Genomic DNA, 26,542 nt, shown 5'->3' on the forward strand with positions numbered 1-26,542 from the left:
TTTTAGTTGATCAGAATATTTTTCATTTTTTGAAATGCACCTTTGGCCTTTCCAATCCTTCGTCTTATTTCTTGGTTGCACCTTCTGCCCAATGTTAACGTTCTTCCAAGGTAACAAAATTTGTTTACCTGTCTGATATTTTCATTCGTCACTGTGATCTTACATTCTGGCATGATTTTCTTTTTGGAAACAACTCGGCATTTTGGGCGGGATTCTCCAGTCTCCGACGCCGAAATCGCGTTTGGCGATCGGCCAGTAAATCCCCGTTTGCGCTGAAATCGGGGGCGGCGCTGCTTTTGTGATGCTCCGCCCCCTCCAAAACGGCAAATTCGCAGAGTACGCCGCGCACCATATGGACGGCCTCAGGACGTCACCAGAGGCCTTCCATACACACTCGTGCTGCCCGGTGTAGATTTTTGACCATTTTCCGGCACTGAAGGCCAGTCCTCCTGCTCACACTCCCCGAGCTCACAGCTGCCACCACTTCATCCCAGGCAGCACTGGCTGCCTTGTGACTGACTCTACAGGACCCTCGGGGGAACAGGATATCCCTTCTGACCTCCACTGCATCCAGGAGCCTCCCCAGGTCAGCATTCCCAAATCTTGGGGCCGGTCTCCTGGGCACCATTATTGTGAGCTGGCTGGGGCTGGCTGAGCAAGTGCAGCTTTTAATAATAATCTAACAATCTTTATTGTCACAAGTAGACTTACATTAACACTGCAATGAAGTGACTGTGAAAATCCCCTAGTCGTCACATTCTGGTGCCTGTTCGGGTACACGGAGGGAGAATTCAGAATGTCCAAATTACCTAATAGCACATCTTTCGGGACTTGTGGGAGGAAGTTGGATAGTAAATCAACATCTGACATGGATAGAGTGGATGGGCAGGCAGTGGGGGGGGGGGTCAGTAATCAGGGGGCATAGGTTTAAGGTCCGTGCGGCAAAGTTTAGAGGAGATGTGCAAAGCAGGTTTTTTACGCAGAGGGTGGTGAATGCGTTGCCAGGGGAGGTTGTGGAGGCAGATACATTAACGGCATTCAAAAGGCATCTTGACAAACACATGGATAGGATGGGTATAGAGGGATACGGCACAAGGAAGTGCTGAGGGTTTTGGCAAAGGTTGGTATCATGACCGGTACAGACCTGGAGGGATGAAAGGCCTGTTCCTGTGATGTATCGTTCTTTATATTAATTAATAGGAAAAGACAGGGTAGATAAAGATAAAGAGCGAAATTCTCCATCCCGCCCCGCCACATTTCTGCCCCGACCCGCCGGCGGGATGCTCCGTTAGTTACACCGGCCGGTCAATGGGGTTTCCCATTGTGGGGCAGCCCCACGCCGTCGGGAAACCCCCGGGCGCCGGCAAAACGGAGACTCCCGCTGGTGGAGAATGACGCCCAAACTGTTTCCGCTGGTTGGAGATTCTAGAACTAGGGGGCATAGTCTAAAAATTAGGCTCAGATCATTCAGGAAAGATGTTAGGAAGCACTTTGACACACAAAGGGTGGTAGAGTTTTGGAACTCTCTTCCACAAATGGCATTTGATGCTGGAACAGTAGTTACTTTTAAATCTGAGATAGATTCATTTTTGTTAAGCAAAGATGTTAATTAAGGGACATGGGCCAACGGCAGGTTTATGGAGTTAGACCACAGATCAGCCATGATCTCATTGAATGGCAGAGCAGGCTCGAGGGGCTGAATGGCCTACTCTTGTTCTTATGTACCTATGTTCTCCCTGCCAAAATGAACAATGTCACATTTGCCCACATTATACTCCATTTGCCGGATTTGTACCCACTCATTTAACCTATCCATGTCTGTTTGTAGCCTATTTATGTCCTCTTCACAATTTACTTTCCTACCTATATTTAGCAACAATACCTACAGTCCCTTCATTCAAGTCATTTATGTAAATTGTAAACAATTGAGACCACAGCCCTGATCCCTGTGGCACACCACTCATTACAATCTGCCCGCCAGAAAAAGACCCATTTATTGCAACTCTGATTCCTGTTAGCCAGCCAATCTTCAATCCAGGCCAGTATGTTACCCCCTACACCATGAGCTTCTATTTATCTTTCATGATCTTTGGACCATCCATTTTTTAAATGATTGCTTTTTCTTCTTGTCTATTGTCCTCAAATAAGCCTTGTGTCAATTCATTCTATCTTGCAAGCACGTGTTTCATTTCCATGATAATTTCCCCATCCCTTTGATGCATCAGTTCTGATCTCCAACTTATAATAAAAAGATATTGAGGCACAGGGCAAGGTGCAAAATAAATCACAAGAATATTACCAACATTGAGAGGTTATACCTATTGAGAAGGAATATGCTGGCTGAGGTTCTTTTTTCTCAAAACAAACCGGGTGTCCTGACAAGTTTTCAAGATGTTAAAGAGTTTGATAGAGGGTAGACATGGAGAAAATGTTCCCACCTACAGGCTAGATCAGAACAAGGTGTGTGAATATAAGATAATTACTATTAAATCCAACAGGAAATTCAGGAGAACTTTTACCAAGAGAATTACAAGAAAGTGGAACTTACTACCACAGGGAGTAGGTGAGGCTAATCATTTGAGGGGGAAGTACATGAGTGAGAAAGGATTGAAAGGCTATGTTGATGAGCTTAGAGGGAGCTTTGAGAGAGGAGGGTCGTGTGGGTCATAAATACTGACATAGACCAGTTGGCCTAATGGGCTGTTTCTGTGCTGCAAAAACTTTGTTCCAGAGGATTTAACACTTTTTCAACTTTTCAACCTGATATCAATATCACGTGGTCTCCGATGTAATACTGTATCGATTTCATTCATCATTCAATATTCTTACAATATCCCAGAAAAAACTCCAAGGTCAGATACAACAGTCAAATGCTCCCTTGAGACTTTAGTGCCAATTTCAAAGTTGCAAAAGGAGATTTATTTCACAAACTGCAACATTAATTGGCATTGCTTGGGGTTTTCCTTTAGTGGCAAGAACAGTTTGCTTTCTTGGTGGAGCACAGTAGTTTGATTTGTTCTCCCAGTGCACACATAGCACATATCATCAAGTACAAGACCAGGTGAGAAAGTAGTAATAATTATATCTTGCTTAACTCCTCCAACCACTGGAGAATGAGCATGCAGCGGTTGAAATACATGCAGCAATCCTCTCACTCAATCTTCACTGGCCTTGTGCTTGCATTGTTTTGAGTGTGCTCTTCCCAAGTCCAATTGTAGTATGCAAAGCATTGTCTTTGATGAGATGGGCTGGTTAAGTACAGATCTAGAATTCATGGGATTAGCCCCACACCATGTGGCTCACAATCTATATCAGCTATGGAGTCTATTACGTTCTGGTGCTTGGCCGATCGAATAAGTGCACTAAAGAACGTCTAGTTCGTGACTAGTTAAATGTTTATTGTTAAACAATAACATGGGTTAAATAAGCATAAGAAAATTATCAAAATCTACTAACTATTATAAATATCTAAGAGCTACTACAAATGTGACTATCCACTACGACAACTATCTCCAACTCCCTGAGGTAACAGTGCCACGTGGTTGTTCTCGACTGCCACCTGCTGGTTGGAAGTCATATCTAATACTATTTACATGATTGCTTCTGCATATCATCACAGAGTCCACTTGAAAACTTTGATGCAGCATCATAAAGAGTTAATTATTAACTACTGAATATCAGCGCTTGATAAAACTGGGGGTGCATTATGGCTAACCACATTATGGTGCAGAACAACTATCAGTATTAACCGGTAGGCCTGAGGAATTCTTCATGCTATTCGTTGGATTAGCAATCTTTATTTTTTCCCTAGTTCTAAATTAATTTAAGATTAAAATATTCTGTCATGCAGAGCAATTCCAAAGGATTTTCAAATTGCAAACCCTGCTGTTAGACTGATATATGTTATCTTTCCATTTTCTTGTTGCAGCTTCCAATGCAATTCATCCAGGCCTTCAAACTATTTCCTGTCCCCTTGGATATTTTCCTTGTGGAAACCTCAGTGTGTGTCTGCCACAGCCTCTACACTGCAATGGCATTATAGAGTGTGAAAATGGAGCTGATGAGGATGAATGTGGTAGGTATAGTATGGGTAAAGGTTGGCATTGGGTGCAGGAGTCTGTCGCAGAATTTTTCCAGCCTCACTACTAATGATATTGCTTAAGTTCTTGTACGACTAGGCTAAACTAGGCTCAGTAACCTGTCCAAAGCAGTTTTACTGACAATGTCACACAGGATGAAAACACGCATGCAATTATAGATTCTTTCTTGCAGATCTTCCCAATCTAGATTTTTCCAAATGGGGTTGCAAAAAATTCTAATTATCTTTTCTTCAAATACCTCAAAGTGGGCTCAATTTTGTATGTGCTCAGATATGAAAGTTAGTTTGGAGTTTATCCCGAGAGTAAAGCCTTGATATAACTTACTGCATCATTTACTTATTTAATTATTCCCATTTCAGCTGACCTCCATGGCTGGCCAAACCTTGTAGATTGGTACTTTGACCAAGTTAAGCGTACGGATGGCGAACCAGAGGAGTGTTGTGAGTAGATACACGTTTTACTTCATTTGGAGATTGATGTTTCCGATATGGAAAAAATAACTTACTCTATTGCTGAGAAATTCTAGCATGCCCATTTTGAGGGCAGGCCAGGGCGCACAGGTACAACTGGGACTTAGGTTCCTGAATGAAAAAAGGTATTCCATTTTCCAGAATTGCATCTCTCACTTTACATAGAAAAAGTTTTCTCCAAACAAATAAAAGTATAACTCACAACCTTATGATATTGTATAAAATGTGTTAACTCTTAACTCATTTACAATCATATCCTTCCTTCTAGCACTTGACATGTACCCAGAACAGTGCATGTGTAATGGTATGACCATCATCTGTGAAGACTCAGGGTTTCTCACTGTGCCAGTAGTTTCCTCTAAAGTAATAAAACTGTAAGTAATTTGACTATTCTTTCATTTTAGCAATGCAATCAACAGCAATGAAGTGATGGATGTCCTCATTGGACACCCATCAATGTTTTTCAGAAAGCACAGTAAGAAGTCTTACAACACCAGGTTAAAGTCCAACAGGTTTCAGAGCACTGCTCCTTCCTCAGGTGAATTCCTCATTCACCTGAGGAAGGAGCAGTGCTCCGAAAGTTAGTGTTTGAAACAAACCTGTAGGACTTTAACCTGGTGTTGTAAGACTTCTTACTGTGCTCACCCCAGTCCAACGCCGGCATCTCCACATCATTTCAGAAAGCAGTTCTCCCATCTAATGATCAGACATTACACATTACACATCTTCCTACCTGACAACAGAAGAAGGCTTTTACTCATCAAGCCCACAAAGCATGAACAATCCATCTATTTTCAAAGGAAGCCTGTGTACAAATAAATGCAAAGTTTTGGGAGGAGATGCAGAAGTTAAACGAGCGATCCCATTCCTCCCTGTATTTTTATAGTGATTTTTCTCATATTTTTTTGTTTGTGAACAATACTGAGAAAATGTTTTCAAACAAAAATGATATTTAGCAATTAAATGATTCCAGATGTTTGTTGGATGTTCTTGCTGGAATGTAGGCTGGAATTTTCCGGCCATGTCACGGCAAGACCTGTCCCGGGAGATTCAGCGGCCCAACCAAAAAGACTTGCGGCAGGACTGGACGATCCCAGTAGCTGGCGGGGCCAGAAAATCCCGCCCGTAGAGTGGAAAAGGTATTGATCCTCCAGGACAAGATCACAACTAGAATTGTATTAGGATGTTAATTTTGTCCAATGAATAACCCTACAGTGAAGCGATCATATTTCCATGAGTCGGGGCCCAATTGTTTGATCATTTCATGAGATGTGGCATAGCTGGCTTGGCCAGCACTTGTTGCCCATCTGTAATTGTCTTTGAGAAGGCATTGGTGAACAGCATTCTTAAACCATGATCCATGTGGTGCAGGTACATCCACATTGCTGTCAGGAAGGGAATTCCAGGATTTCAACCCAGTGACAGTGAAGGAATGGCAATGAGCGCGATTTAACAGAAAGTGTCATTTTGGGCGCAAATGGTGGGGTGTTTCCCGACGCACGCATTGGCGAGGTCTCAGACCATATTTAACAGCATTTAGTGCCGAAAATCAGCCACTGCGTACTTCTCGCCATGACTGGCTGTCTCGCCGTCTGATTCTCCAGACCCGCGCCACAGCTGCTTGCCGCTAACAAACAAAGAACAAAGAAATGTACAGCTCAGGAACAGGCCCTTCGGCCCTCCAAGCCAGTGCCGAGAGAGAGCTGCTTTTAAACGCTCCCTCACCACTCACTCCCAGTAAACACACAAGCATGGCAGTGAGCCAACATACTCCTTGCTTTGCCAATGCCAACCTGGCCAGTTTTTTCAATGCCGTTGATGTGAGACGGGGCATCCTGTTCCCCCGAGGGAGTCGGAGGATCAGCAGCAGGGTCAGCAAGGCCGCCTAGGATCAGTGGCAGCAGCTGTCGGTTCGAAAACATAAGGGGCTAAATTAAATAGCCTTCCCAGACTCAGGAGCAGGGATTGTGATGTGGAATAAACCCACCACCATTGATTGCAATGCCAACACCAATATGGTGCTACCTGCTTATTGGAATGATATCTGCATGCAACCAGTGCTATCCGCACTATTGATTGGTTGCATACATTAATAGGGGGCTCAAATCATAGCTTCCTGGCACTGGTGAAAGCACTCAATACCACTTAAGCTTGAGTAAATAAACATTGAGACATTGACAAAGGGCACAGAAAATCATAGCTTATGTTAAGTTCAGTTAGCTGTCAATCAACCAAAGACCACACTTCTCTCTAGCTGTGTAAACAGATTGATCCTTATATGAGAGTCTGGGCTCTCATCCAAGAATGCATGTATAGTAACCTCTAAGGAAACTATCATAAACATAGGTGGATTTTTTTGTTTACATAGATACAAGTTACATTTTACAGAGCATCTCACTCCCAGTGTAGACCCTACCGGGAGGATAGTTCCAAACAGGCCCTGACTTGGGCCTGCTTTTATCCTGTGGTTTGGAGCGCCCCAGATGGTGGGTCTCTCTCCCCCCACCTACCGAGCGAGCTTGTGGTCAATGAGCCCCATTGGGAGATCAGTGATTTTTTTCCTCATGATTCTCATGAGGATTATAACACCATGTTAAGGGCCTAAAATGTATCAAAATAACTGATGATGAAGTCCTAGAAAACTGAGGCTGGCCTTGTAACCAGCTCGCCTTGGGACTTGGCCACCCATGTGGCCAGCTCCGATCTGTGAACAGGTGTGGCGAGTCCAACTCCAATCTGCATCCAGGAAAACAGTGGGTAAAGGGCACTATATACCAAGGATAGTTTGTCAAGTTGTGAAATTTTCTGACTTGATCGCAAAAATCCATCCCTTAATCCAAATTCTACTTCACCCTCATCCCACCATCTCTTCTGAGTTACAAGCTGCAGATGGTATCAGCATGCATCCTTTACGTTCCTTCACTCCCATCATAATCCCACCCTTGCACCACTCTCCTTTCATACACCTAAGAAGTGCAACGTGGCCAAGCAGAGGAGGAACACCAAAAGAATACACACCACGGGCGTCATTCTCCGACCCCCCGCCGGGTCGGAGAATGGCCGTTGGCCGCCGTGAATCCCGCCCCCCGCCCCCGCCGAAGTCTCCGGTACCGGAGATTGGGCGGGGGCGGGAATCGGGCCGCGCCGGTTGGCGGGACCCCCCGCTCAATTCTCCGGCCCGGATGGGCCGAATTCCCGCCCAGAAATTGCCTGTCCCGCCGGCGTAAATCAAAGCTGGTATTTACCGGCGGGACCAGGCAGCGTGGGCGGGCTCCGGGGTCCTGGGGGGGGGGCGCGGGGCGATCTGACCCCGTGGGGTGCCCCCACGGTGGCCTGGCCCGCGATCGGGGCCCACCGATCCGCGGGCGGGCCTGTGCCGTGGGGGCACTCTTTCCCTTCCGCCTCCGCCACGGCCTCCACCATGGCGGAGGCGGAAGAGACTCTCCCCACTGCGCATGCGCAGGAAACTGTCGGCGGTCGCTGACGCTCCCGCGTATGCGCCGCATTTCCAAGCCAGCTGGCGGGGCAACAAACGCCATTTCCGCCAGCTGGCGGGGCGGAAATCCCTCCGGCGCCGGCCTAGCCCCTCAATGTTGGGGCTCGGCCCCCAAAGATGCGGAGCATTCCGCACCTTTGGGCCGGCGCGATGCCCGTCTGCAGGTAGGGCAGTAGATGTTGTCTATATGGACTTCAGTAAGGCCTTTGACAAGGTCCCTCATGGTAGACTAGTACAAAAGGTGAAGTCACACGGGATCAGGGGTGAACTGGCAAGGTGGATACAGAACTGGCTAGGCCATAGAAGGCAGAGGGTAGCAATGGAGGGATGCTTTTCTAATTGGAGGGCTGTGACCAGTGGTGTTCCACAGGGATCAGTGCTGGGACCTTTGCTCTTTGTAGTATATATAAATGATTTGGAGGAAAATGTAACTGGTCTGATTAGTAAGTTTGCAGACGACACAAAGGTTGGTGGAATTGCGGATAGCGATGAGGACTGTCTGAGGATACAGCAGGATTTAGATTGTCTGGAGACTTGGGCGGAGAGATGGCAGATGGAGTTTAACCTGGACAAATGTGAGGTAATGCATTTTGGAAGGGCTAATGCAGGTAGGGAATATACAGTGAATGGTAGAACCCTCAAGAGTATTGAAAGTCAAAGAGATCTAGGAGTACAGGTCCACAGATCACTGAAAGGGGCTACACAGGTGGAGAAGGTAGTCAAGAAGGCATACGGCATGCTTGCCTTCATTGGCCGGGGCATTGAGTATAAGAATTGGCAAGTCATGTTGCAGCTGTATAGAACCTTAGTTAGGCCACACTTGGAGTATAGTGTTCAATTCTGGTCGCCACACTACCAGAAGGATGTGGAGGCTTTAGAGAGGGTGCAGAAGAGATTTACCAGAATGTTGCCTGGTATGGAGGGCATAAGCTATGAGGAGCGATTGAATAAACTCGGTTTGTTCTCACTGGAACGAAGGAGGTTGAGGGGCGACCTGATAGAGGTATACAAAATTATGAGGGGCATAGACAGAGTGGATAGTCAGAGGCTTTTCCCCAGGGTAGAGGGGTCAATTACTAGGGGGCATAGGTTTAAGGTGAGAGGGGCAAAGTTTAGAGTAGATGTACGAGGCAAGTTTTTTACGCAGAGGGTAGTGGGTGCCTGGAACTCACTACCGGAGGAGGTAGTGGAGGCAGGGACGATAGGGACATTTAAGGGGCATCTTGACAAATATATGAATAGGATGGGAATAGAAGGATACGGACCCAGGAAGTGTAGAAGATTGTAGTTTAGTCGGGCAGTATGGTCGGCACGGGCTTGGAGGGCCGAAGGGCCTGTTCCTGTGCTGTACATTTCTTTGTTCTTTGTTCTTTGTTCTTTGTTTGATTGGCGCCATTTATCTGTAATTTAGAGAATGGTATAGAGATGAGATCTGCATGTGTAGGACACAGAACATTATAATGCAGGTACCAGATCACTAGAGGGTGAGGTTGCATATTAGTTTGAATACTATAGGGTTTATTGGTTCTGTATGGAATGTATATTCAGTCATGGAAGGGCCATAATTTGCCATGGCGGTTATGAGGGTTACTGTGGGTAGGTGGGGGCTTGAGTTGGCATTGAATTGACCTGAGGGCTACAAGGGGCCATAGGGGTGGGGGTGGAGGGGCCTGGCTTGTCTTCGGACACCCATGACAGGTGGTAGACAATTAAACAACTCACTGGAGGAAGTGGCTCCTCAAATATCCCCATCCTCAATGATGAAGGAGCCCAGCACATCTGTGCAAAAGATCATAGAATCCCTGCAGTGCGGATGGAGGACATTTGGCCCATTGAGTCTGCACCGACTCCCAGAAATAAGAACAGTACAGCGCAGTACAGGCCCTTCGGCCCTCGATGTTGCACCGACCTGTGAAACCATTCTAAAGCCCATCTACACTATTCCCTTATCGTCCATATGTCTATCCAATGACCATTTGAATGCCCTTAGTGTTGGCGAGTCCACTACTGTTGCAGGCAGGGCATTCCACGCCCTTACTACTCTCTGAGTAAAGAACCTACCTCTGACATCTGTCTTATATCTATCACCCCTCAATTTAAAGCTATGTCCCCTCGTGCTAGACATCACCATCCGAGGAAAAAGGCTCTCACTGTCCACCCTATCCAATCCTCTGATCATCTTGTATGCCTCAATTAAGTCACCTCTTAACCTTCTTCTCTCTAACGAAAACAGCCTCAAGTCCCTCAGCCTTTCCTCATAAGATCTTCTCGCCATACCAGGCAACATTCTAGTAAATCTCCTCTGCACCCTTTCCAATGCTTCCATATCCTTCCTATAATGCGGCGACCAGAATTGCACGCAATACTCCAAATGCGGCCGCACCAGAGTTTTGTACAGCTGCAACATGACCTCATGGCTCTGAAACTCAATCCCTCTACCAATAAAAGCTAACACACCGTACGCCTTCTTAACAACCCTCTCAACCTGGGTGGCAACTTTCAGGGATCTATGTACATGGACACCGAGATCTCTCTGCTCATCCACACTACCAAGAATCTTACCATTAGCCCAGTACTCTGTCTTCCTGTTATTCCTTCCAAAATGAATCATCTCACACTTTTCTGCATTAAACTCCATTTGCCACCTCTCAGCCCAGCACTGCAGCTTATCTATGCCCCTCTGTAACTTGTAACATCCTTCCGCACTGTCCACAACTTCACTGACTTTAGTGTCATCTGCAAATTTACTCACCCATCCTTCTACGCCCTCCTCCAGGTCATTTATAAAAATGACAAACAGTAGTGGCCCCAAAACAGATCCTTGTGGTACACCACTAGTAACTGGACTACAGTCTGAACATTTGCCATCAACCACCACCCTTTGTTTTCTTCCAGCTAGCCAATTTCTGATCCAAACTGCTAAATCATCCTGAATCCCATGCCTCCGTATTTTCTGCAGTAGCCTACTGTGGGGAATCTTACCAAACGCTTTACTGAAATCCATATACACCACATCAACTGCTTTACCCTCATCCACCTGTTTGGTCACCTTCTCAAAGAACTCAATAAGGTTTGTGAGGCACGACCTACCCTTCACAAAACCGTGTTGACTATCTCTAATCAAATTATTCCTTTCCAGATGATTATACATCCTATCTCTTGTAAACCTTTCCAAGATTTTGCCCACAACAAAAGTAAGACTCACTGATCTATAGTTACCAGGGTTGTCTCTACTCCCCTTCTTGAACAAGGGGACAACATTTGCTATCCTCCAGTCTTCTGGCACTATTCCTGTAGACAAAGATGACTTAAAGATCAAAGCCAAAGGCTCAGCAATCTCCTCCCTAGCTTCCCAGAGAATCCTAGGATAAATCCCATCCGTCCCAGGGAATTTATCTATTTTCACACTTTCCAGAATTGCTAACACCTCCTCCTTATGAACCTCAAGCCCTTCTAGTCTAGTAGCCTGAATCTCAGTATTCTCCTCGACAACATTGTCTTTTTCCTGTGTGAATACTGATGAAAAATATTCATTTAGCACCTCTCCTATCTCCTCGGACTCCAAGCACAACTTCCCACTACTGTCCTTGACTGGCCCTATTCTTACACTCGTCATTCGTTTATTCCTGACATATCTATAGAAAGCTTTAGGGTTATCCTTGATCCTACCTGCCAAAGACTTCTCATGTCCCCTCCTGGCTCTTCTTAGCTCTCTCTTTAGGAGCAGAATTAGGCCACTCGGCCCATCAAGTCTGCTCTGCCATTCAATCATGACTGATATTTTTCTCATCCCCATTCACCTTCCTTCTCCCCATAACCCCTGATCCCCTTATTAATCAATGCACCCTAGGAAGGCCCACTCCCTCCACGGCTATCCTCATAACCTACCTAACTTTTGGACACTATGGGGTAATTTAGCATGGCCAATCCACCTAACCTGCATATCTTTGGACTGTAGGAGGAAACCAGAGCACCCGGAGGAAACCCACACAGACATGGGGAGAATGTGCAAACTCCCACGGACAGTCACCCAAAGTCGGACGCAAACCCAGATCCTTGGTGCTGTGAGGCAGCAGTGCTAACCACTGTGCCACCCCCAAGTCTGAAGCATTCACAAAAATCTTCAGCCAGAACTGCTGAGTGGATTATCCATTTCAGCCTCCTCCCGAGCACACCAGCATCACAGATGTCGGTCTTCAGCCAATTCGATTCACACCATGTGATAGCAAGAAACAGCTGACCACACTGGATTCTGCAAAGGATATTGGCCCTGACTGTATTCTTCACAATAGTCCTGAAGAATTGTGCTCCAAAACATGCCTTACCCCTAGCCAAGCTGTTCCAGTACAGCTACAACATTGGTATCTACCCAGCAATGTGGAAAATTGCCCAGGTGTGTCCTGTACACAATAAACAGGACAAATCCAACCCAGCCATTTATCACCCTATTAGTCTACTCTCAATCATCAGTAAAGTGACGGAAGGAATCATTAACAGTGCTATCAAGCGGCACTTACTCAGCAATAACCTGCTCATGGAGGCTCAGTTTGGGTTCCACCAGCATCATTCAGTTCCTGACCTCATTACTGCCTTGGTTCAAAAATGGACAAAAAACTGAAAGCCAGAGGGGAGGTGAGAGTGACTGCCCTTGAAATCAAGGCAGCATTTTACCAAGTATAGCATCAAGGAGCCCTCGCAAAACTGGAGTCAATGGAAACCAGGGAGAAAACTCTCCTCTGATTGGAGTCACACCTGGCACTAAAGAAGGTGGTTGTAATGGTTGGAAGTCAATCATCTCAGCTCCAGGACATCACTGCAGGATAGTCTCCTTGAACTAACCAGCTTCAGCTGCTTCATCAATGAATTTCCTTTCATCGTTAAGTCAGAAGTGGGGATGTTCACAGATGACTGCACAATGTCCAGTACCATCTGTGACTCCTCAGATACTGAAGTAGTCCATATCCAAATGCAGTAATATTTGGACAATATCCAGGCTTGGGCTGATAAGGGGCAAGTAACATTTGTGTCACACAAGTGCCAGGCAATAACCATCACCAACAAGAGAAAATCTAACCATTGTCACCTGACATTCAATAGCATTGCCAATGCTGAATGTCCCCACTATCAACATCCTGAGGGTGACCATTGACCACACACTGAATTGGACTAGCCATATAAATTCTGTGGCTACAAGAGCAGGTGAGAGGCTTGGAATCCTATGACGAGTAACTCACCTCCTGACCCCTGCAAAGCCTGTCCATCTCCAACGCACGAATCAGAGTGTAATGGAATACTCTCCACTTGCCTGGATAAGTGCAGCTCCACAACACTCAAGAAGCTCAACACTATTCAGAATAAAGCAGCCCACTTGATTGCTATCCCTTCCACAAATAATCAATCCCTCCACCACCGATGCACAGTAACAACAGTGTGTACCATCTACAAGATGCACTGCAGTAACTTGCCAAGGTTCCTTTGGCAGCACCTTCCAAACCCACATCCATTGCCACCTCGGAGGACAAGTGCAGCAAATACCCGGGAACACCACCCTGGAGGTTCCCCTCCAAGTCACTCACCACGCTGACTTGGAAATATATCGCCGCTCCTTCACTGTTGTTGGGTCAAAATCCTGGAATTCCCTCCCTAACAGCACTGCAGCTGCACCTACATCTCTAGGACTGCAACAATTCCAGAAAGAAGCTCATCACCATCTTCTGAAGGGCAACTAGGGATGGGCAATAAATGCTGGTCTAGCCAGTGAATCCCACATCCTGTAAATGAATTGAAAAAAAAGAGAACTCAGATGAGAACTTAATGGACCAGGCTACACAAGAAGGCTGAAATAAACACAGAAAATGATGGAAATACTCAGTAGGTCTGGCAGCACCTGTGGAGAGAGAGGAAGAGTTACTGTTTCAAGGTGTTAGCCTTTCATCAAATCTGTTCTAATGAAAGATTATCGACCTGAGATGCAAACTCTATCACTCTCCACAGATTCTGCCACATTTGCTGTTCCACAATTGTCTGTTTCTATTTCAGATTTCCAGCATCTGCAGTGGTTTGCTGTTGTACATCAGAAGGATGATGACTGAATGTGCACAATTAAATGCTTGGTGAATTACATGGCCTGCCTAAAAGCCTGAATTCAATGTCAAGGAGCAGGGTGGCATTCTCCATGGCGTGAGGTTTTGTGCAGAGCTTGGAGTCCAACTTTTCCAGCATGGAAGTGGTAGCCAATAAAACCTTTGCTGTTCTCAATGTCTTGTAATATAAAACCAAAACTGCTTTTATATCTTTCTGCATCTCTGTCTCAACCTAGGTGGCTAATGGGTAACGACATCACAACACTCGTTGATGACCAATTCATTGGGTACAAACAAATGGAAACACTGTGAGTATTTCTCTAATAACAAAAAAACGAATTATTTAGCCCATGAACCCTTCACAAAGCAATGTAACCAAGTTCTGGATGGTTAATATAATTTTGGCCATGCATAATTAAAAAAAGAAGGTGCTGAACTCAAAGAAGAGTCATTCTGGACTCCAAACATTAACTCTGATTCTCAGATGCTGCCAGTCCTGCTAAGTTTTCCCATCATTTTCTGTTTTAATTTCAGATTTCCCGCATCCACAGTATTTTATTTTTAATTTGGCATTTATAGTTTCTCTCAAGAGGTGGAGAGCAAACTACATCAAAGTCAAGCAGAAATGATATTATGGGAGACGGATGTATGCTTATTGGTACTGGCTAGTCTTTTCGGGAGATGTTCCTCTCTGAGTGATAATAGTCAGTTACCTGCACTCCCCCTCCTCCACTCCCCCTCCCGTGGAGAAGCATCCATAGATAAACTGATTCCTCTGAGCCACTCCCTCTTTGCCTCATCATAGAATCATCATAGAATTTACAGCGCAGGAGGAGGCCATTCGGGCCATCAAGTCTGCACTGCTCCTGAAAGAGCACCCAACCTAAACCCACACCTCCACCTATCCTCTAACCCAGAAACCCCACCTAACTTACGGGGCAATTTAGTGTGACCAATCCACCTAACCCGCACATCTTTGGACTGTGGGAGGAAATCGGGAGCACCCGGAGGAAACGCACACAGACACGGGGAGAATGTGCAGACTCCGCACAGACAGTGACCCAAGCAGGGACGAATCCGAAGCCGGGTCCCTGGCGTTATGAAGCAACAGTGCTAACCACTGTGCCACTGTACTTCTCATTTGTTCTTCACCTAAAAATAGCTGCAAATTATAGATAGCACATGAACTGGTGTCTTGTGGAGAATTCCCCTCACACTTGAGTGTCACCGTCATATCGAAGTACTTGCAATATGCTGAAACTGTGTGGGAAAAGGGAATGGCAATTTTACACTGTTCCCTATCGACCTCTGATCATCAGTTTATATATACAAGGACAATGTAAAACTGCAAGAATGCACAAAAAAATAACCCATTACAACATTTTGGGATTAAATGACTATTCACCATGTACACCTAATGTTTCCCCATTCACAAAGAGTGGAATCTTGTGGAGGCAACAAGAGTCTGGATTGCCGGCTGGGGAGCTGGTGAGCCGCTGGTATCACCTTTTTTCAAGAAGACCTGTTGCACCTTGTGTCAATCAAGCACCTAATATAGGAGCGATGGGCCTCCCCCTGGTATCAAGGACACCTTGGGCGGGATTCTCCGCCGGCGCCCGGGGCTGCCCCACAATGGGAAACCCCGTTGACCGGCCAGCGTAACGGCTGGGCGGGGCGGAGAATCCTGCCCCTTATCCCAGAAGCAGGCTTGACTCATAAGATTGCATCCACTGGGAAGGGGAGACGGTTCAAGCCAACTGTTTTCATGGAATTTCAGCTGAAAAACAGCCAGTAATGATTCAGTGAAAAGACACATCTTAATAACTAACTAACGCAATATGTTTGCGAAGACAGCAGTCTTGTGGAATGCATGATTCTGCCAACAAATCTTCTCTACAAGCAAGTTTTTTTTTATTGAAAACAATGTTGAACTTTTTGATTGTTAAATTTCAAAAAATGACACTTGGCAAAACATTTATATATCTGAATCTGTGTACAGCAAGCTGAGCATATCTTGATTCAAGTTGGAGTTTTTTTTAATATGTCATTTTAGCCATTAAACAGAATAATAACAATTTCCTCAAGCTGGTCCATTTGTAGCTGATATGGACATTAAAAAATACTCTGATGGGAGGAATTACATTATAACTGCAATAATATTCATCTTAATAGGGCAGCACAGTGGCACAGTGGTTAGCACTGCTGCCTCGCGACGCCAGGGACCCAGGTTCAATCCTGGCCTTGGAGTTTGTACGTTCCCTCATGATTGCATGGGTTTCCTCCGGGTGTTCCGATTTCCTCCCACAGTTCAAAGATGTGCAGGTTAGGTAGATTGGCCATGATCATTGTGAAGGGTTACGAGATAGGGCGGGGGAGTGGACCTAAGTAGAGTGCTCCTTTGGATGGTCGGTGCAGACTTGATGGGCTGAATGACCTCCTTCTGCACTGTAAGGATTCTATGGATAATCAACAGACCTAAATCTCTCTGTTCAGTTAAGAGTACATTGGCGACCATAGATTTCCACATTAGCCATGGAGGTGTGGATCAACGAACATAAATGCCAAATCAAAATAATGAAAAATGAAAATAATAAGTTTAAACCTTTTAATCTGACCTGCCCAGCAGACCTTAATGCCTCTGTTTTTGGATTTAACTTTACTTTTTTGCTGTTAGCTATTTCAGCACTGAAAAAGCTCTGCACCATTGGAAGTGACGCCTTACGAATAAGGCATTAAACTGAGACCCCATCTAAACAGTCTCAAAGCATTATTAAAAGAAAAAATAGGGGTTTCCCACTGTCCAAGTCAACATTTATCCCGCAATCCACATCACTAAAACACTTTGGCTGGATTTTCAGGCCCCTCCTGCCAGCGGGATGTAGCGGTTCTGCCGGAGTCCACCCCACTGCAGGTGGGGCAGGTGAGCCATGCAAACGCCAATAGACTTTGGCGGATCTCAAAGATCCTGCAAGTAGCCAATGGCTCCCTGCATCTGTGGATGAAAAACCTCTGTGGCGGGAGGGAGGATAAAATCCCAGCATTCGCCATCTTTCTCTCATCACAAAGCAGACGCTAGTAAAGAGTATTGCAGCTTCAATAGAACCGGTGGCAGACCCTCAACTAAGAATGGCCATGGACTAATTGCCCTGTCTAACTCTTCCTAAACACACAGTACAGCTCTGGGAGTAACAGCACAGGGTATAGACAGCAGCCTGCAGAATACCTTCCAGAGCATGATGATCGTGATGCTTGCTTCTGAGTTCCAGAGCTTTCAAGATCAGATAACTATTTTCCAAACAGCACATGTTTTTATAGAATCATAGAATTTACAGGGCAGAAGGAGACCATTTAGTCCATCGAGTCTGCTCTGGCCCTTTGAAAGAGCACCCCTACTTAAGCCCACACCTCCACCCCATCCCAGTAACCCCACCTACCCTTTTTCTGGACACTAAGGGCAATTTATCATGGCCAACCCACCTAACCTGTACATCTTTGGACTGTGGGAGGAAACAGGAGCACATGTTTTTGTTAATTTAACAGTGTAAGTCAAGTGCAGCCACTGTAATAAAACCCCCTGTCAAATTACAGAATTGATTGTTGTAGAGTGGATCCTGTCATGTACAGTTATCATATAATAAAGATTTTCCAGTGCATACAATGTACCCTCCATTCACTGGTCCATCAGTGGAAACTCTGGGAGATGTCAATGAAAAGGAAGTCAATGTCAGGAAGAAAGAAGATCATCGCAACATTTTCAGATTGAAAGCTGGCATATTTCAAAAGCTGTACTGATTTTGTGCCACACAAGTGCCAGGCAGTCACTGCTCCAACTAAAGACAAGCTAACCATTGTATATTTTATCTGTCACAGAGCAATCTAAAGATGACACTATTTGCTATGTGCAACAGGTTTACTTTAACAAGAGTTTTAAAATATTTGTGCAATCACAAAATCTCTGCAATCATGCTTGCAACTCAACGTCTAGTCGCTTCTGTAGCATGTTTACTTCGTTGAGTCCACACCCAGGCTAAACCAATCAAACAGAGTGAGTTTGGATCAGTTACCAGATTCAATGAATCAAAAACAAAACCATTGAAAAGTGCATTAACCTTGACATTCAATGGCTTTACCACTGCTGAATCCCTCACTATCAACATCCTGGAGGTTACCATTGACCAGAAACTAAACTGGACCAACTATAGAAGTACTGTGGTTGCAAGAGCCTTGGGTGACTGCCTGGGTGGAGTTTGCACTTTCTCCCCCTGTCTGTGTAGGTTTCCTCTGGGGACTCCCATTTCCTACCTGGAAGAAACCCACACAGGGAGAAAGTGCAAACTCCACACAGACAGTCACCCAAGGCTGAAATTGAACCCGGGTCCCTTGCGCTGTGAGGCAGTAGTGCTAACCACTGTGCTGCCCCATTTCAATGAGACTGACCATCACCTTCTCAAGGGCAATTAGGGATGGGCAACCAATGCTGGCCTTGCCAGGGACATCCAAATCCTGTGAGAAAATGTAAGAAATTTTTGTCATCCAATTATTGCACCTTAAACAAATACTTAAAAATTAATTGAGCCTCACGTTGCCAAGGACCTGGGTTCGATCCTGGCCCCGGGTCACTGTCCATGTGGAGTTTGCACATTCTCCTCGTGTTTGCCCCCCCAACCCAGAGTTGTGTAGGGTAGGTGGATTGGGCACGCTAAATTAATTGTGGGGGAAAAATTAAGAAATTAATTGGTGAGGCACATAATCTGATGTTAAATATGCACCTATGCACTGACTAAGTGAACTGGGATGTCGCCATTGAAACTCTGGTCATTGATGCTAAAACTTCACGGTAAGCACGGTAACTTCGAAGGCAGCACGGTAACTTCTAAGGCAGCACGGTAGCACAGTGGTTAGCAAGTTGCTTCACAGCTCCAGGGTCCCAGGTTCAATTCCCAGCTTGGGTCACTGTCTGTGCATAGTATTCACGTTCTCCCGTGTCAGTGTGGGTTTCCTCTGGATGCTCCGGTTTCCTCCCACAAGTCCCAAAAGACGGGCTGTTAGGTAATTTGGACATTCTGAATTCTCCATCTGTGTACCTGAACAGGCGGCGAAATGTGGTGACTAGGGGATTTTCACAGTAACTTCATTGCAGTGTTAATGCTTCTGACAATAAGGATTTTTTAAATTTAAAACACCCTCACACTGTGAAATTCAACAGAAGATTTCTGTGCTTTGTCTGTGGTTGAGTATTATGCGAGTCAGTTGTAGCCGGTCAGTTCTCTTGCATCTTTCTCGCTTGATTTTGAAAGTACATTTCTGTGATTTCTTTCACAGGGTGCTGCAAAACAATTCGATTCATTCCATATCCAGCAAAGCATTTTCAGGACTTTTTCAACTGAAGAAACTGTAAGTATTTAAAACTTGAGGTCTCGTTAAGTCACTCTACTCCGGAGAATGATAGACCTGAATATTACTGATGTTAAATCCTTAGGCTTTGTGATTTTGAAGGAGTGCCTTATTTTCCATGGCTCCTCTAAAACTCCACAAGGTTAAGTGTAAAGTTTGCCAAAAAAACTGTACAAAGTACAAAGAACAAAGAACAATACAGCAGAGGAACAGGCCCCTCAGCCCTCCAAGCCTGCACCGACCATGGTGCCTGCCTAAACTAAAACTGTATCCTTCCATTCCCACCCTATTCATATATTTGTCTAGATGCCCCTTAAATGCCACCATCGTACCTGCTCCCACCACCTCCACAGGCAGTGTGTTCCATATATTTACCACACTCTGTGTAAAAAAACTTGCCTCGCACAACAGTTCTAAACTTTTCCCCATGCACGTTAAACCTATGTCCCCCTAGTACTTGACTCTCCTACCCTAGGAAAGAGCATCTGACTACCCACTCTGTCCATGACACTCATAATCTTGTAGATCTCTATCTGGTCGCCTCTCAACCTCCGTCATTCCAGTGAGAACAGACCGAGTTTGGCATTGTACAATTCTGGTAGCCACACTACCAGATTTTATCTAACCTCTCCTCATAGCTAATACCCTCCATTCCAGGCAACCTCATTGTAAACCGCTTCTGTGCCCTCTCCAAAGCATCCACATCCTTCTGGTAGTGTGGCTACCAGAATTGTACACAATATTCTAAATGAGACCTAACTAAGTTCCGGTACAGCTGCAACTTGACTTGCCAATTTTTATATTCAATGCCCTGACCGATGAAGGGCAGAAGCCGTATGCCTTCTTGACCACCTTATCCACATGCGTTGCCACTTTCAGTGACTGGTGGACATGCATGCCCAAATCTCTCTGCCTGTCAATACTCGCAAGAGTTCTACCATTTATTGTGGAATTCCGACGTGCATTGGACCTTCCAAAGTGCATGACCGCACACTTGTCCAGATTAAACTCCATCTTCCAGTCCTCTGCCATTCCTCCGCCCAAGACTCCAACCAGTTTATATCCTGCTGTATCCTCTGACAATCCTCTTCACTGTCCGCAACGCCACCAATTTTTGTGTCGTCTGCGAACTTACTAATCAGACCAGCTACAAATCATTTATATACACCACGAACAACAAAGGCCCCAGAACTGATCCCTGTGGAACGCCGTTAGTCACAGCCTTCCATTCAGAAAAGCACCCTTCTACTGCTACCCTCTGTCTTCTGTGCCCAAGCCAGTTCTGTATCCAACTTGCCAGCTCTCCTCTGATCCCATGTGACTTCACCTTTTGTACAAGTCTACCATGAGATATCTTGTCAAAGGCTTTACTGAAGTCCATGTAAACAACATCTACTGCCTTTCCCTCATCTATCATCTTTGGCACTTCCTTGAAAAACTCGATGAAATTAGTGAGGCACGACCTCTCCTTCACAAAACTATGCTAAACATCACTAATAAGTCCATTTGTTTTCAAATGTGAGTAAATCCTATCTCTAAGAATCTTTTCCGATAATTTCCCTACCGCTGACGGAAGGCTCACCGGCCTATAATTTCCTGGATTATTCCTGCTGCCTTCTTAAACGATGGAACAACATTGGCTACTCTCCAGTCATCTGCAACTTCAGCTGTAGCCAATGAGGATACAAAGATTATTGTCAAGGCCCCAGCAATTTCCTCCCTTGTCTCTCTCAGTTTTCTGGGGTAGATCCCATCAGGCCCTGAGGACTTAACTACTTTAATGCTTTTTAAGATGCCCAACACCACCTCTTTATTAATATCAACATGACTCAGAATATCTACACACCCTACCCTATACTCCTCATCCACCAAGTCCTTCTCTTTGGAGAATACTGGATTCCCTCCAATATCCTTGAATGGACCAACCCTTTCTTTGGCTATCCTTTTGCTCTTTACATATGTATAACACGCTTTAGGATTTCCCTCAATCCTGTTTGCCAACAGCATTTCATGACCCCTTTTAGCCTTCCTAACTCCGACCTTAAGTTCCTTCCCACTTGTTTTATATTCTTCAAGGGCTTCATCTGTCCGAAGACCTGACGAATGCTTCCTTTTTCTTTTTGATAAGGTTCATATTATCCCTCGTTATCCAGGGTTCCCTATACTTGCCACCCTTATCCTTCGTCCTCACAGGTACATGCCGGTCCTGGATCACTCTGGTGCAATACTGAGGGAATGCGGGATTGTCAAATGTGGTCTTCTCTGGATGAGACACTAAACGGAGTCTCCATTTGCCTATTCAGTCAGAGGTTAAAGACTCCACAGCATTACTTGGAGAACAGCGGGGAGTCCTCCTGGTGTCACAGCCATCCCGCAAACTTAATGAACAGCCACAAAGCCAATTGCTGTTTGTGGGATCATACTAAGTGCAAATTGGCTACAGCATTTCACTGTGTAACAGTGAAAAGTAAGTTGCATGAAATACAAAGAGACAGTGCTGGAAAAATTAAGCAGATCTGACAGAGAAGCAGAGTTAGTGTTTCAAGTCCATTATAACTGTTCGTCAGAGCCTCAGTAATTTTCATGAAGCATTTGAAACATTTTTTTTAGAGTGGTATTAAGGTGCTTTAACAATGCAAATCCTCCTTCTTTGAACAGCGATAATCTTTTTACTCTCTTACACTAGATTTCTGAGTAATAACCAAATCTCTGTACTGAAGCCGGGACTCTTCCGAGACCTCCATCAGCTTGAGTGGCTGTAAGTGTTTCACATAGTTTTGCGTTTGACCTCTGGAATGTTTCTCCTAATATGGCTCAATTATCTTATTTTACACTGAAAACCTTCCACTATTAATCAGCAGTAAAGCAAGTCTTGAGTGTATTAATAAAAATTAAATGCTGACTGTTTTGCAATGCTTAAGGAAATTTCAAAGTGATAAAAGATCAGTAATTCGGAGAGACAAAAGCAAAATACTGAGCAAGTGGTCAATCTGAAATAAAGACAGAAAATGACAGTCTTTTTGGAGAGACAACACCCCATAGGCTATGAGTGTTTACAGAATATCATTTTTATTTTTAATTCAGAGTATTTGTGTTGCGTAACCGCCACTAAGTACAACGGAGAATAATATATCCGAAATCTTACCTGGGTTTCTAAATTCAAGTTTTGGGGGATAACTTAACTTCCAATGTGGGACAGGGACCTTGCATCTTCTATTGGATGTTTCTAGATGTTGCCATGGTCTCATGCGTCTGTCGCCACTGAAGGACAGTAAGGACAGTGACTCACCTGATGAAGGAGCTACGCTCCGAAATCTTGTGATTCCAAATAAACCTGTTGGACTTTAACCTGGTGTCGTAAGACTTCTTACTGTGCCCACCCCAGTCCAACCCCAGTCCAATGCCAGCATCTCCACATCATGACCACTGAAGGAAGCAAGTGTCTACTTTGTGATTTCCCAAACATTCTCTTTGGCCAACACATTCAAATCTCTTTATGTGCAACTATCAGCATCCTTCTTAGCCTTAATCACCCCCATTTACATTCCTTTTGTCTTCTGTCCTCGACAGCTTTGTCCATCTCCACTTATCACTGGCCCCTATCCAGCCCCACCGTTCCATGCCTCTCCCCCCCCCCCCCAACTACAGTATAAATCTGACCCCATTTCCAGTTCACTCTAGCTTTGACAAAGAGTCATCCAGACTTGAAACCTTGGCTCCCTTCTCTCTCCACAGATGCTGTCAGATCTGCTGAGATTGTCCAATATTTTATGTTTTTGTTTCAGATTCCAGCATCCGCAATAATTTGCTTTACGTCTCTTTGGCCAGCCAAAAGTCTGGGTGTTGCAGTCGAAGGGCAGATTGAAGTCATACAAGCTGGGACTGCTGCCATCATAGCTCCAGATGCCAGTGTTCAAAAAGGCTTGCAGGGTGTTCAGCAATGTGTACTCCAATAAATTACTAGGATTACTGAGCTGCAGCCCCAGAGGAATGGCAGTGGTTCCAAAGGTCACATCCCTGCTATCCTCTCTCAGGATAGCAGCATTGGTGCTGCCACCCCTGTCATTCTCTCCATGCACTTGCTGTGCCTGTTAGCCAGCTAGCTCAGGCTGCTGCCAGCAATGTCAGGAAGTCGTTATCTGGGCCTGGAGCTGCTTGTAGTCATCCAATAAGGTCATCTGCAGTCTCCTTCACTGAATGTCAGCATCCTTGCGCCTGCCATGTGGTAGCCAATGGGACAAACTGTGTGGGAACACCAGGATAGGCAAAGGCACATGAAAGACAGACAATACTGGAATGCACAGGGGTGATTATTTTACCCTTGTAAGCTATATTGTTGGTTAACGTGGATTTGGGGTTAACATTACTGGTATTTAGCTAGTTCTTTGCCTAGATCTGGGCCTCAATGTGCGTGCAGTCAGTGGCAATCTGTAGCAAGGGAGCTTGCAATTCAAGCAAATCGTCATGCCCGCTCCACCTGCTTGTCAGGTTGATGTCGGCTCATATGTGACGTTAGATCAAGACTCAATTTGCATAACTGATTTCAAATATTGCATAGGATTCATAGAATCATACAGCACAGAAAAGGCCCCTTGGCCCGCCACATATGCGCCGGTCAAAAACAATCACCTAATCATTCTAATCCCATTCTTCAGCATTTGGCCCATAGCCTTGTATGCCATGGGATCTTAATGCATGTATACTGGACGACATTGAGCTGCCCTAGCTTTGCCCTAGCTCCAGGCCTGACAATAAATCTGAAGGAGATAGAGCTCTTGTATCAGCCCATCCCTGGCCACACTCCAAGACCCCACAATCACCATGAACAAAACACTCCTCTCTTCGGTACAAAGATTTTGTTATATTGGGAGTATCCTTTCCAATAACACTGTGCCTGGCAAAAGCAATCTCAGTGTTTGGTAGACTCACTCACAGACTTTGGAAAGTACATGGAGGTTGTCTCACAATAAAGATCAAAGCCTGCTGTACAATGGTTCTTAACTCAAAGACATTGACACAGGGGTACACATTCAATTCAGACCAGATGGCAACCTCTTCAACTTGCAAAGGCTCAAGGCTCACACAAAGGTTACTGAACAGCTACTGAATGAACTCTTGCTCTTGCACATCCAAATACTTCTGAAATGTTATGAGTGTCTCCACCATCCTTTCACGCAGCTAATTACAAACTCCTACCATCCTCTGGGTAAAACGTTTTCTCCTCACATCCCCTCTTAACTTCCTGCCCCTTACCGTAAATCTATGAAGTCAGTGATGGAGGGATAGATAGAGGTATTGGCTTTGCACTGCACTTGGTGGTTCTGATAAATGGGTTTATTTGAAGGTTTCTGAGTGCTCTCTGATGCCTCAGCTTCATGTCTACATGTCCCCGATGAAATCTCTTGATGTTTCTTCCCAGATGAAACTTCTCCATTTTAGTCGGTCACAAGCCTGTGAGTTGGCGGAGATATTTAATCTCTTCAGGAATGCTTTGAGGCCAGCTTTAAAGTTCTTTGCTGTCCTCCTGATAATCTCTTGCCACCACCGAGTTCAGAGTAGAATAGTTGCTTCAGGAGTCTTAGATACCCTCAGTTACATAGTTAGACACATACCTTTGTCAAAGTCTACATGATATTTCTCAGGCTCTAAATTTTCGTGTTTTGATCTATTCTGATTAACAGGAGCTCTACATGAGCTACCGTGCTCCTGGGCAGCGTGGTAGCATAGTGGTTAGCACAAATGCTTCACAGTTCCAGGGTCCCAGGTTTGATTCCCGCCTTGGGCCACTGTCTGTGCAGAGTCTGCACGTTCTCCCCGTGTGTGCGTGGGTTTCCTCCGGGTGCTCCGGTTTCCTCCCACAGTCCAAAGATGTGCAGGTTAGGTGGATTGGCCATGCTAAATTGCCCTTAGTGTCCAAAATTGCCCTTAGTGTTGGGTGGGGTTACTGGGTTATGGGCATAGGGTGGAGGTAGGGTGCTCTTTCCAAGAGCCGGTGCAGACTCGATGGGCCGAATGGCCTTCTGTACTGTAAATTCTATATCATATCATGATATTGCTCAAATGTAAAAGGACAGTAATTCTGAATACATGTGACTTTTTTAAAAGGCATAGCCAGTTCTGATTCCATGGTAACTAAGATTGTCCTGATTCTGATTACTTCAGATTGCAAATTCAATGAAGCCACCCAACTTCTAATGCTGACTTTGATTTGTGTTAGATGCATTACAGTGCTGTAGTTGTAAAGAACTTTGAATATTTAAGAGATCAGTCATCTGGTAATCTAAATTATCCTTCTGTTGCAGCATTATAGACAACAACTTAATAGGAAGTATCACACAGAAGACCTTTGTCGGCCTGAAGTCTCTGTTCTTCCTGTAAGTAATTATTGCTCGACGCATCTTTTACTTATTGACAAGGTTTCTCTCACAATAAATTAAGATGGTGGCATCATGGATCCCAGTGGCTAGATAGAGGTTGGTCATTCTTTCTCAGTCCAGGATTAACAGGACTCATGAATTTGGATTGTAGATTGTAGAGTTTGCGTGGCAGTTAGGGCTCATTAGGATTTGCATTACACGGAATTGTACAATGTGAACAAGTGCTTTTCTGACAGCAGCAAGTTATGAACTAATGGTTTTCAACAGCATAAAAATATTATGGGGGCGATTCTCCAAAATGGAGACAAAGTGTTCGGGCCGTCGTCGCGTTTCATGACGGCACGAAACGGGCACGGGGACGACTGATTCGCTCCCCCACAGGGGGCCAGTATGGCACTGGAGCGGTTAATGCCGCTCCAGCCTCCCTTCCCGGCGCCAAATGGGCACCGCGCCAACCCGCGCATGCGCAGTTGGGCCACACCAACCCGTGCATGCGCAGTTGGGCCACACCAACCCGTGCATGCGCAGTTGGGCCGCGCCAACCTGCACATGCGCAGGGAATTTCTTCAGCGCACCGGCCCCTACGCAACATGGCATGGGGGTTCAGGGGCCGGCCGCGCAA

The 26,542-nt window shown here is 45.3% G+C and overlaps 1 protein-coding gene across 1 annotated transcript in view; it reads left to right on the plus strand.

The window, feature by feature from the left end:
• Positions 1–26,542, plus strand: part of rxfp2l (relaxin family peptide receptor 2, like) — a 158,946-nt gene that overhangs the window by 47,395 nt on the left and 85,009 nt on the right. Inside the window, exons 2-8 of the mRNA XM_072505814.1 lie at positions 3,929–4,075; positions 4,460–4,540; positions 4,839–4,944; positions 14,386–14,457; positions 19,472–19,543; positions 22,230–22,301; positions 25,846–25,917. Of these exons, the coding sequence (XP_072361915.1) occupies positions 3,929–4,075; positions 4,460–4,540; positions 4,839–4,944; positions 14,386–14,457; positions 19,472–19,543; positions 22,230–22,301; positions 25,846–25,917 (622 nt within the window). The remainder of the gene's footprint in view (positions 1–3,928; positions 4,076–4,459; positions 4,541–4,838; positions 4,945–14,385; positions 14,458–19,471; positions 19,544–22,229; positions 22,302–25,845; positions 25,918–26,542) is intronic.

Source organism: Scyliorhinus torazame, chromosome 5 (assembly GCF_047496885.1).
Source record: "Scyliorhinus torazame isolate Kashiwa2021f chromosome 5, sScyTor2.1, whole genome shotgun sequence".
Classification (NCBI taxonomy): Eukaryota; Metazoa; Chordata; class Chondrichthyes; order Carcharhiniformes; family Scyliorhinidae; genus Scyliorhinus; species Scyliorhinus torazame.